This window comes from Akebia trifoliata, chromosome 11 (genome assembly GCF_017979445.1).
Source record: "Akebia trifoliata isolate Shusen 1 chromosome 11, ASM1797944v1, whole genome shotgun sequence".
NCBI classification, from domain to species: Eukaryota; Viridiplantae; Streptophyta; class Magnoliopsida; order Ranunculales; family Lardizabalaceae; genus Akebia; species Akebia trifoliata.
Genome location: NC_141385.1, coordinates 36,879,886 through 36,891,868, shown reverse-complemented (window position 1 = coordinate 36,891,868; position 11,983 = coordinate 36,879,886). Strand labels below are relative to the sequence as shown.

The following is an 11,983-nucleotide window of genomic DNA, read 5'->3' as shown; positions in this document are numbered from 1 at the left end:
TTTACTTTGTCTTTAAAGGAGGGCTTGAGAGCTTCTTCTTCTTCTCTAGAAGGAAAACTTCTGTTTTCTGAGAAAAAGTGATTCAGATCTCCTTTCAATGAAAGAGGCTCTTGTATTTATAGACTTAAAGGTAATTTAACTTTTCAATTATACCCCAACTTAAAGAAGTTTAATTGATTTATTTAAAAGGTTAAATTTGTTTAAATCCAATTTTAAGAATTTTATGGATCATTATTAGGTTAAACTCATTTGTTTAGGTGTAGGGCCCAACATTTAATACGGATCACTTAAATCTCCTGAATCATGAGCTTTATCTACAAAAGTCTAAAACCCCGGCTTATAGGAAGTACGTTCGCAGTTAATGGACTCAATTTGGATACGAGACCCATTAATAAAATTAGAGATTTTTATTTATAAAATTTGTAAAGACCTCTTCAAAATTTTGGTGGCTATAGTGATAATTTGATATTTCCTCTAACATGAGTTGTGATAATTTGAAACTTCCTCTGACATACACTTCCATCACAGAACCATAGATCATTTTTCTTGGGAAACACATGAAAAAGATTAATTATTTTGCATATCCCAAGGCAAATGATCTACGGCTATGTGATGGGCGCGTATGTTAGAAAATCATTATTATGGTTGGATTGTCTAATTTGATATTCAACTGGCCTGCATGTAGGAGTAAACCAACCCAATAATTTAGGAGTCATTCTTCATCACTGGGACTTGAGGCTAATTTGGTCATTTGAAGAGTGATTCTAAGCTCCTTGTTATGCTTGGATCAGTGAAGCAAAAAAGCGCGCGAACCTCTGCTAAAAGTTTATGAAGAAGGAATTTGAATTTCTAGCCGTTAATATTATTTGAATTTCCCCCCAATGGCAACGGCTGCATTTGCCAGGCGTTTGGGCGTCTCCGTGAAGAATGCAGTGGCAAACAAAGCTTCAAATTGGTTCAACCCTCATATGGCTGCAGCCTCCCGCGCCATTATGGATCGAATTCCTCTAGTCGATTTTACCCTCGAAATCAGAGATGCAAGGGTACAGCCACTATCCCTTTCTATAATCTCCCTTTGATGGATTTAAGGGCATTATATGAATAAAAAAATTCCAGTATTCACTGACGAAGTTGCTTTGAAAACCTTAAGTATTCGAATTGTTCGACAAAATGCCTGAGTGACTGACACTATTTAAACAATTTTGCAAAACTTGTTGCATTTTCTTTTTTTCCATGCAAATAATTGTTTTTGTTTTTTTTTTTTTTATAACTTTTAGATACCGATTTCTTCAGAATATGGATGCACAAGAAACTTTCCGCCTTCCACTCGGCGGCATATCATAGTCTTGAACAAGATGGATCTTGCAGGTCGCTTGCAAACACGGGTACTATAATTCTCCCTGTACTTATATTCACTATGTATTACATTTGGGTATATATTTTTGGATTTTAAAAGCATGATTTAATAATAAAAAGTATTACAGTTGGCTGACTTTTAACTGTTATAGTATGATTTATATTAACATTAAAAACAGATTAAAGAAAAAATAAATTGAAAAAAACATTTAAATTTGATTTTTTGAATTTAAAATAAATAGTTTTAGTATAACAAGTAAGCACATTCATTAAAATTATGCAGTGGTTTGAATTAAATTGTTATTTTTTTAAATGTTATGTTCAAATAATTTTTGGAAAAAACTATTATATAGACCATTGTTTTCATTGTGATGGTTTCTTTAAGTAGTGAAATGATGCTATACTATGGTGCATAATATAATCATCGTCGTCATTTCCTTATCTAAAAAATTTGGTATGATGTGTTACATAATGAAAATGTAATGGGATATGGTGTTTTAACAGTTACTTTATGTAATGTTGAAATATATTGTTTTTTTGTAATAGACATGGTTCATAGGCTTTCATGTCTAATTAAAGGAATGAAAAAAGTGGAGGAGTACAAAGGAGGCCAAGATAGTCCCCCAAGCAAGACAACACAAAGAGAAGGAGAAAAACCATGCAAAAGAACTACCAAAAGAAAAACAAAGAGTTACACAAGCTATCCCATCTAAACACAAAATCTTCAAAAACCCACCGGAAAACTCCTTGTTCAACTTAGCACAAGAGAATCAACTCTAATCTCTTCATATACACTGTGCGTGTGTTGTTCTCCTTGCCTTGGAACACCTTGTTATTTCTCTCCTTCCAAAGACCCCAAGCTATGGCTGAAGGGAGAATAGCCCACAAGTGCCTCTTTTTCTAAGAGAAGATGTTGTAAACCACCCTTCTAACAAGAAAATAAAGTTTCTAGGAAAAACTCAATTCATTTGAAACAAGGAAAGAAATAAAGACTAAATACCTCAAGAGAATGAGCAATGAATTAGAGTCTGATTCACGGATTTCTCATCTCTCATACAAAGGGGGCAACAATTGGGAACAATCCATTGATTGAAATCAAATTGTCCAAAGTGGGAATCCTCCCTAAGGAGGTAAACCAAATAAAGAAAGATATTTTAGAAGGAACAAGTGGCGATCAAATGGTAGAAGTTGGCTAAGAATTAGCCAACCTTGGAAGAAGGGCTTTGTAAAATGTCCGAACAATGAATCTCTTATCCTTTGCCTTGACCCATTCCCTTTTATCCTGATCATTCTCTCTGACTTGGACCTCATTCAAAAGGTTAAGAAGATATGTCACCTCGATTATCTCCCAATCGTTGAAATTTCTCTTACAACCCAAATCCCAAGAATTATTCTCGTTAAGAATTAGAAAATGTTCTATTGAGCAATTTTTCTTTAAGCTACAAGCATACAAAGATGGGTATTGAGTTGATAGAGCCGAATTCCCACACCACCTATCTTCCCAAAACCGAACCCTATTCCCTGAACCCACTCTAAAACTGGTCTTTATCTCAAAAGCATTGGCCCCCTTCAAAATCCCCTTCCACACACTATAACCATACGTCTGTTTTGCTTCTCCACTACACGAATTGAACAATTGTTCTCCATACTTCGCACGCACAACCCTCTTCCACAAACTTTGCCTCTCTTCACCAAACTTCCATAACCATTTACTCAAGAAAGCTCTATGTGTTAACCGTAAACCTCTAATTCCCAACCCCCCATTTCTCTTAGGGGTGCAAATCAACTTCCAATTAACCCAATGGTATTTCCTACCTCCATTCTTATCATTTCCCAAAAAGTTCTTCAGAAGTCTTTTAATTTGAATCTCTACCGACTTAAGCATTAAGAAAAGGGAGAGGACTAAATGGGAAAACTAGACAATTTGCTTTTAATCAGTGTCACCTTACCACCCTTGGACAAATATCTAACTTTTCACATGCTCAACTTCTTTTCCATGCTCTCAATCACTCCATCCCAAATGCTTTTGCTGCTATACGAAGTTCCTAATGGAAGACCCAACTAGAGCACCCCAAAATAGCTCCTAACATAGGAAGATCATGGACATTACCTACTCCAAAAAGTTTACTCTTTTGCAAGTTTATGTAAAGGCCAAAGATTGCCTCAAAACAACTTAATAACACACACAAGATTCTCACTTGATCTCTAGAGTGGTCCAAGAACACTAAAGTACATCAGCAAGTTGGAGATGGGAAATCAATGGACCTTCATTATTCATTCTAAACCCCAATAGCTTACCAATTTTCACAAATCTTTTGAAGAGCCTACCCAAGGCCTCAGCCACTATAAGAAACAAAAACGGAGATAAAGGATTACCCTGTCTTTAACCTCTCGACCTCTTAAAAAAACGGGCCGGACTGTCATTAACTAAGATGGAAAAGGATACCGTAGTAATACAATTCATGATCCATCCTATCAATCTTTTACCAAACCCCATCCTACCCATCAATACTTCAAGAAGTCCCAACTCACATGGTCATAGGCTTTTTGTAAATCTATCTTACCCACCAACCCTAGCTTCTTATCCTAAATCATCAAGTCTAGACATTCGTTCGCAATCAACACCCCATCTAAAATTTGTCTTCCCCCCTAATAGAAGCTCCTTGTTCCAAATCAATAATATTTTTCAACACTTCTTTTAATCTAGAGGCCAACATTCGATATGATTTTGTACACTGAACTAACCAAACTAATGGGTCTAAATTCCCCAAGGTTGTCAGACCCTACACTTTTGGGAATCAAAGCTACAAAGGTACTATTCAATCCATAATCTAAACAATTTCTCTCTTGAAGCTCCTTAACCACCTCCATAAAGTCTTTCGAGACAATGTCCGAACAATGTTTGAAAAATCCATGGTAAACCCAGCCGGTCTGGGTGCCTTGTCCCCACTAATGGAGAAAACTATAGTTGTCACCTCTTCAAATTCATTTACAAATCTAAAGACAATATAAAGACTACATAATGTTGTTAAGATGCAATGAAACGCATATATGAGGCACAAGGTGAGGTAAGGCACAAAGCGTCTTCAACTACTCAAGGTGAGGCGACTTTAGAGAGTTGCACACCCTAGGTGCTTTAAGTATGCCATGCCAAAGTTGCTAGGTGCTGGAGGCATGCACCTCCATGAAATTTGATATATATATTTTGATAAGCGTAAAATTTTATTAAAATAAAAAGAATAAAAGAGGCTGAGATAGCCCCCATACAACAGACAAAAAAAGAAAAAAAAAAAAGCTAGTACAAAAGAAACTAAAAAACTAAAACAACCTTATGATACAATCTAAAAAACTAAGTAGTACAAAGAGAGTCCCAACTGAAAACAAAATCCTGAAAAGATACACCATCAAAGTCGGTGCTCAGTTTCCACCAAAGGTATAGTAGGCCCAAATCTCCATAAACAAGGCTTGAGTCGTACTTTCCTTACCCCGAAACACCTTAGTATTTCTTTCTTTCCATAAACCCCAAGCAATGGCCAAAGAAAGAATAGCCCATAGAAGTATTTTTCTAAGAGAAAATATATTAGAAGTTCACCCTTCTAATAATAAAAAGAAATTTTGAGGGAAAACCCACTCCACTTGAACAGGGGAAAAGAAGAACATCCAAATAACCCGAGAGAAAAGACAATGAATTAAGATGTGATGAATAGATTCACTGTGTCTCTTACAAAGGGAATAGAAATTTGGAACAATCCAACCTCTATAGATTAAATTATCCAAGGTAAGAATCCTTCATAACGAGGCAAGCCACACAAAAAAATGATATCTTGGATGGAACAAGTGCATACCAAATAATAGACTCTGAGAAGGATGTTTCAAAAGAGAGCAGTAAGGATTTGTAAAAAGAGCGAACAGAGAATTGCTTATCTTTACCCTTGAACCATTCTCTCTAGATTGGAGAGAATTTAGGAGATCTAGGAAAGATGTTATCTTGGTTATCTCCCCATTGTTGAAATTCCTCTTGAAGCCCAGATCCCAAGAAAAGGAATTCTCAATGCGAATTAGACAATGCTGCATTGAGCAATTCCTTTTAAGTGAACAAGCGTACAAAGAAGGGTATTGAGCCAACAGAGTCGATTTACTGTACCATCTATCATCCCAAAATTTAACCGTTTCTCTTCTCCCCACTTTGGAACTGACACCCCAATCAAACTGTACTACTACCTTAAGGATCCCCTTTCGGACACTACAATAGTACGTACCTGTTGCCTCTCAATTATACCAACCGAACCTCTTCTCCCCATATTTTGCTTGAACAACCCTCCTCCACAAATCGCCAAAGCCATTTTCTTAAGAGAGCTCTATTTGTTAACTTTAAACCTCTAATTTGTAAATGCTCATTTCTCTTTGGCCTACGATCAATTCCAATTCACCAAATGATATTTCCTTCCCCCGTTCTCATCATTCCACAAGAAATTCTTCATTAGTCTTTCAATTCGACCCTCCACAGATTTTGACATTGTGAATAAAGAAAGGAACTACATGGGGATGCTAGTTATCGTGCTTTTGATCAATGTTACCTTCCCCCTTTAGAAAGGTAACTGGCCTTCCATGTGCTCAGTTTCTTTTTGAATCTCTCAATTACTCCTTCCCAAATCCTCTTGCTGCAGTATGGAGCCCCTAAGGGTAAACCCAAATAGGAAGAAGGGAGGGTACCACAATAACATCCCAACGTGGCTGCTAACACCAGAAGATCAAACACAATTCCCACCCAAATAACTTGCTTTTCTATAAGTTTATATGCAATCCAGAGACTGTCTCAAAACAACATGATAAAACTCGCAGAATTCACCCTTGTTCTCTTAAACGATCCACAAATACTAAAGTATCATCCACAAATTGAAGGTGATATATATATAAAGTGAGATTATTTTTCCTAATAAATTTTATTTTACTTACAGGGATGGGTGAGGCATTTTGAGGAACAGAATTGCATTTGTTATGGAATCAATTCCCATAATAAGGATAATGTCAAGGAGGTAAATGCTAATTAATTTTTTTTAGAAAAAATAGAAATAAAATTAAATTACAAAGGTACTTTGCTACTTCTTTTGAGTAACATCTTGAGGATATTGCACTATTGAGTGATGTTACACTACAGAAACCATTCTGTTGGTCTGCCTTCCTGACAGGCATTGTAGGTGTTCTTAACTACCATTTATTGGCATCTAATAGAAGCTCATGTCTTATAGTTTCTGAACTTTCTGCAAGCCCAAGTTAGACAACTGAAGAAGGTTGATCAATCTAAATTTACCACAACCGTAATGCTAGTCGGAATTCCCAATGTTGGTAAGTCGGCACTTGCCAACGCTTTGCATCAAATTGGACGGATCAGTGCTTCAGGTAACCAAATAGTGTATATCCTCTTTATGTACAAATAAGTTGATTATCATGAAGATTGTGTATCTTTGTCGATAAAAATATGGGTTCTAATTATTACCATGTTAGAGAAGGGAAAGCTGAAGCATGCAATTGTGAGTCCACTTCCTGGGGAAACAAAAGATATCAGCAGTTTGAAGGTTTGAAACCATTCTTCATGTGCATCCATAATCTGTTTTACATTTTATTGCAAAATTATGTAAAAATTCAAGAATAGCGAAGAAATAACCAAAGTAATACTGTTTTTTCCTTCGTTATTGCCAAAAATACGTTGCAGAACCCCCCCCCCCCCCCTCCAGAGGGAAATTGATGCCAATGTAAACTTACCTCGGAAATTGGGTAGGTGAACTTATCACCTTTACCTACAATGAGAGGGTGTACTTAGGGTTGTAGTTTATGGAGCAACATTCAAAGTTGGTACCCTGATTTTGGTAAATGCCTTCATTTTAAGGTTGGTAAAGGTGATAAATTTCTTTTTGGGAGGATAGGTGTTGTGGTGGGGACCCATTTAAGGATGCATTCTTCAGCCTATTCTTGCTCTCTTATAGGAAACCCCATTCAATACAAGATTTTATTGTTTGGTCGGGTAATGAGTTATCATGGGATTATGGATTTTGGAGAAATCTAAAGGATTGGGAGATAAATTCTGTTTCCATTTCGATCAATCGTATCCAAGGGTCAAAATACATTTTCGTTTCGTTGTTTTGATCAGGGGAAAAACCAAGACAATCTCGAAATGAAACATTTAGAAACAACGGAAAAGTGTTGAAACATTACATTTTAATGCATAAATAATGTTAGTAAAAGATGTTTAAGTGGTTAAATGAACCTTAGAACCATTTATAATTTGCATATCACAGTTTTTCATGTCGATACACACGATTGACGATGACGCACTAAGAATATGCAAAATTTGTGTTCTTCATGGGATTCATGCAACTAACCATTTATAGTTTGTTCCTTTTTAACAATATTGAATGAAGGAACACAATTCGTTCAGCAAACCCCAAATTTTTGTTTGAGGCTTTGAAGTTGATGATGATTCTTTATATGATATCATGTAACTAAATTTCTATGATCCTAGTTTTCAAGTTTCATGCTTATGTAGCAAAAGTTTGTCATCCAAACGACCCAACTCAACCAATTTAATTGCATGTTATGAATCAAAATGTTTGTGGAAGCCTAAAGGCCAATATAAGTAAGATAAATAAAAGGTTGGTCCAGAGCCATTGTTAAGCCATATTTATCTTGAGATAAAATATATAAAACAGTGCAGATCCTATATATCTGTTAACAAAAACCTATGCACCTACAATGGTATATTTCAACTAAGACAGTCAATATATTGAAGATAGAAGAGGTGTAAACAAACATCCTGACCCACAATGATAAGGCACAATTAATCGGTAATCACATACGAATTATGGTCATCATTTATTGAATGCTGTGTCTTTGCTGTCTTTCACCTAATAAAGTTAAATAGTCAATTGTTCTTTTCAGATTGGAAGCAATCCCAATATTTATGTCTTGGACACACCAGGAGTGTTGCCTCCCGACATTCTTGATATTGAGGTGGGCTCTAAACTAGCTTTAACAGGTATTGCTCTTCATGCAAATTGTCTAGATTTAATGCATTTATGTATATTTTAAGCTCCCAACATGGGATTCAGCAGCTTGGCAACTTTCCAAGCCTATTCGAAAGTCAATTGTCTTGGCTTGGAAAAGTTGCTCCGAGTTTCCCAAGTTTTTCCATGAAATACTTACTCCCGAGTCACAATTGTTCATTGAAGACAATGTGAAGACTCGTCAAGTCTAGCTTTATAACTGGGTGAATCAACATTAAGTTTCCCAACTATCTTGAGGTTATTGGCGAATGTCAAACATTTCCGTTCGTTTACAAAATACAGGTGCTATTAAAGATTGTTTGGTTGGGGAATATGAACTTGCTCGATATTTTCTAGCTATCCTCAACTCAAGTGATGAGTACACTCACTGGGCAACCTTGACATCCAAGGAGGATGACAGGTCATCCATAGACCACAAATCAAAGCTCTCAGATGTCTCCCTGTTGAACATGAAGAGAAAGAAGCAATTTCACACGGATCATACACAGGTATTAAGTACTTCTCTATGCACCTCACCAGTATGGAAAATCTTGGAGTGACTTTAAATTTCACATCGTTTCACACCTTGCTGACATGGATGTGTTTACAGAACCATAGATGGTTTTCATCGAGGTACGAGTGAAAAGCATCAATGGTTCTGTGCTCACCTCCACGTCGGCAGTGTGAAACAATGTGAAATTTAAAGTCACTCCAGCTCAACTCCACCAGTATATTTCAACTGACACCAACAAATTATAGAAGATAGAGGGTTGCAGACAAGCATACAGACCCAGACCCACTAATCTATTCTTTCAAAGATCTCCAAACCCCAAAACACATAGTTGATTAAAACTTTTTGATAGTGGGCGTTTCATTAAGAAGTTGCCATTAACTGTTGAAAAGAATGCAATTGATCGGTTAGGAGAACGTGTTAGTGTTTTTTATTCTTCTAATTTTTTTTTTTATATATGGATATTTCTTGGAATTTTTTCTCTCCTCTTTTGTGAACTCAAAAGTGCATTCATAATTGGTTGTACAGGATTTTGTTGTACGGGACGTCCGTAGAACTCTCTTTGAGTTAATTTCATCATTCAATGGAAATCTGGAAGATGAGAAGGAACTAACCGAATTGATCGATGCTCAGTTTGTGGCTCTACGGGAGGCTTTCCAAGTGCCCTTGGAATCAGGTGAGGACGGATGTCAAAGAGTTGCTACAAAATTACTTAACTTGTATCGGACTGGTAGGCTTGGTCATTATGTTTTGGATTCTATACGATGAATTTCATTTCTATTTGATATATTTTCTGTTTAGTGTAATATAATTTCCACAGTTGAGATTGAATTATGGGATCTTTCCCAATATGGATGTTAATCTAGAAATCACATATAATTCAATGAGCTGGCCTGATTGAATACCATCCAATTTAGGTTTCTTTGTGTTTCTATTGAATACCATCCAATGTAGGTTTCTTCATGTTTCTATGGACAAAAAGGTCATGATGTCAGAAGAACCATTACTACAAAATCATTTTTATTTTTTTAACTATTAGGTTCTTAGTATACATTTGAAAAATTACATTCATTGTTCTTTAATATAAGCTTGCAATTTGAGGACTACAAAAGACTTCTACTTCTTCAATAGTTGCTCTTGATTCATCTCCAAACAAAGACTCCTTCCCATCTTCCCTTTTTGCATAAGACAACCCCAATCTAGACTTAGCTTGCCTTAGGTTGCCTATACCGGAGTTTGTATCGGGCCCTGCAAACCCACCCATAACCGGTGCAAGCGGAGGCCCGATAAGGAGCCCGTCTGCTCCAAACTGAGGTCCACCCCTAGCATAGTCGAAGAGGGCAGCACCACTACCTCCTACTTTGGGTAGGATAATGGGTTTAGCCTCCTCGGCATCTCTCCAGTAGAATAGGAATGCATCAAATGTGTCATAGTAATCGTCTGTACTCCTGTAACCTTCAGGGTTAAATGCTCCAAACTTGAAAGACTTGTCAGTGTAGCCAATCACCACACAGGGCCCCTTGAAGTCACAGCAGTTGTGGAAGTAAGTCGCACTGAATCCATCGATGGAGGCTTTATAACAGCATTTGAGCTCTCTACCTGATCATGAACATCAACAAAACTTAAAACATTTCAATAATAATAAAAAAAATTGAATGGAGGAACAAGATTCGTTCAGCCAACCCCATATTTTTATGATAAGGTTTTGAAGATGATGAAATTCGATATTTAATCAATTCATGGATTGCAATCACCTTTAGATTATATGTGACAAATGTTTGTCGATTACTTTCAGGTTTAAATATCAGGGAGAAAAACAATTTGAAAATATATAGTGTAATCTCGATTGGAATGAAGACAACTTGGCCGAGACATCATAAAATTTTAAACCATCCTGATTCCCAACATACACTGATAATTATGAAAAACTACCATGGGTAATATCTACCATAGTTTTAAAACTCGCCGAGTCAGCTTGATTCAATTGGATATTGACGTGAGTCAACTCAATTTGGTTAGATTTTGAAGTGACTCGACCCCAAGACTCGATGGAACTAACTCATCAAGTTTTTCCAAGTCAGCTTAAAAATGCACCAAGTTGGGTCTAACACTTGATTGATTTATTAAGCTTTATATTGGGTCGTGTTAAGATTGCCACCTGTACATACAGTTATATACGATTTTAGAGTGACTATGCACGACACTGCATTTCACACTGTGTTGATTTCACGCCTCCATAATTACTTTATACTCTGTTTAAAGAAAAGAGGAAAATACTGAACTGATTTGGCAGCACTGTGTTCAACACTGCACTGACGTGACAGTGCACAGAGAATCGTAAGAAAAAAAGAGCAATTATATCTCTAAGAAAAGAAATCTATGATTATCTGCAGCACTGGTATGTAGTACAGTGTTGAACACAGTTCTGAACGAAGTCAGCACAACTCTCGAAAAAGATGAAAATTTTTGAAGGAGATAGAGAGAACCTTTTAAGAAAGTTTTGTTAAGTAGAGATGGTGAGAAAGGAAGATCATCAATATTGTGATACTTAGGCTGTGGTTTTTCCTCACTTCTCCTGCCTTTGTTCCAATCAAAGAAGCTTCTTAATGGCTTCCTCCTCCACCCTGAGATTATGGAATTTGACACACAAGCCATCAACACTGCTCTCACTCTCTCTCACTAAAATATTTTAGATGCCTTATCTATATAGCCTATTTACACCTAATGACACGTGTCACTCTCATAATAACTTCACTTTTTTTTATAGATAATTTCCTAAGGGAGTGTTTGCAAACATACAAATTTGGAGTGCACTTCTTGTGGTTTTGGTGCTCAGTGATTTGGGGGTTCAAATTAATGGTAACCTAAACCTGAGAAGCGCTTTTCATCTCCAGTGGGAAGCCGAAAAGCAGTTCAGACCCACTTTTGGTCTTGGATCACCTTGACGTAGTCCAACCATGGGTTTTATCTAGAGAACCAGATTGCGGAAGGCCTATTTCCAGATATAAGGCCCAATTTGGATGTTTGAGGCCCATTTATGGCTTTAGAGATTCTTTTATAATTTATGAGAAATATA

At 36.5% G+C, this 11,983-nt stretch overlaps 2 protein-coding genes across 3 annotated transcripts; one reads left to right on the top strand and one right to left on the bottom strand.

Moving 5' to 3' along the window:
• Window positions 1–522: 522 nt before the first annotated feature.
• On the top strand, window positions 523–9,952 carry LOC147391463 (P-loop containing nucleoside triphosphate hydrolases superfamily protein). Of its 2 annotated transcripts, XM_086459384.1 has the most exons (8): window positions 524–1,043; window positions 1,278–1,385; window positions 6,315–6,392; window positions 6,606–6,756; window positions 6,862–6,932; window positions 8,293–8,389; window positions 8,700–8,905; window positions 9,436–9,952. In XM_086459384.1, exons 1-8 carry the CDS (start codon window positions 882–884, stop codon window positions 9,673–9,675), a joined length of 1,113 nt encoding a protein of 370 aa, XP_086315510.1. In that variant the 5' UTR covers window positions 524–881; the 3' UTR covers window positions 9,676–9,952. The 2 variants fall into 2 exon arrangements, with proteins under 2 accessions (XP_086315511.1, XP_086315510.1); XM_086459385.1 differs by lacking the exon at window positions 6,315–6,392 and having other exon boundaries at window positions 523–1,043.
• On the bottom strand, window positions 9,894–11,603 carry LOC147391462 (TLDc domain protein). The gene is made up of 2 exons (XM_086459387.1): window positions 11,394–11,603; window positions 9,894–10,506 (listed from the first exon to the last, which is right to left on the bottom strand). The coding sequence occupies exons 1-2, from the start codon at window positions 11,560–11,562 to the stop codon at window positions 9,986–9,988; spliced, it is 690 nt and encodes a 229-aa protein (XP_086315513.1). The 5' UTR covers window positions 11,563–11,603; the 3' UTR covers window positions 9,894–9,985.
• Window positions 11,604–11,983: the final 380 nt, after the last annotated feature.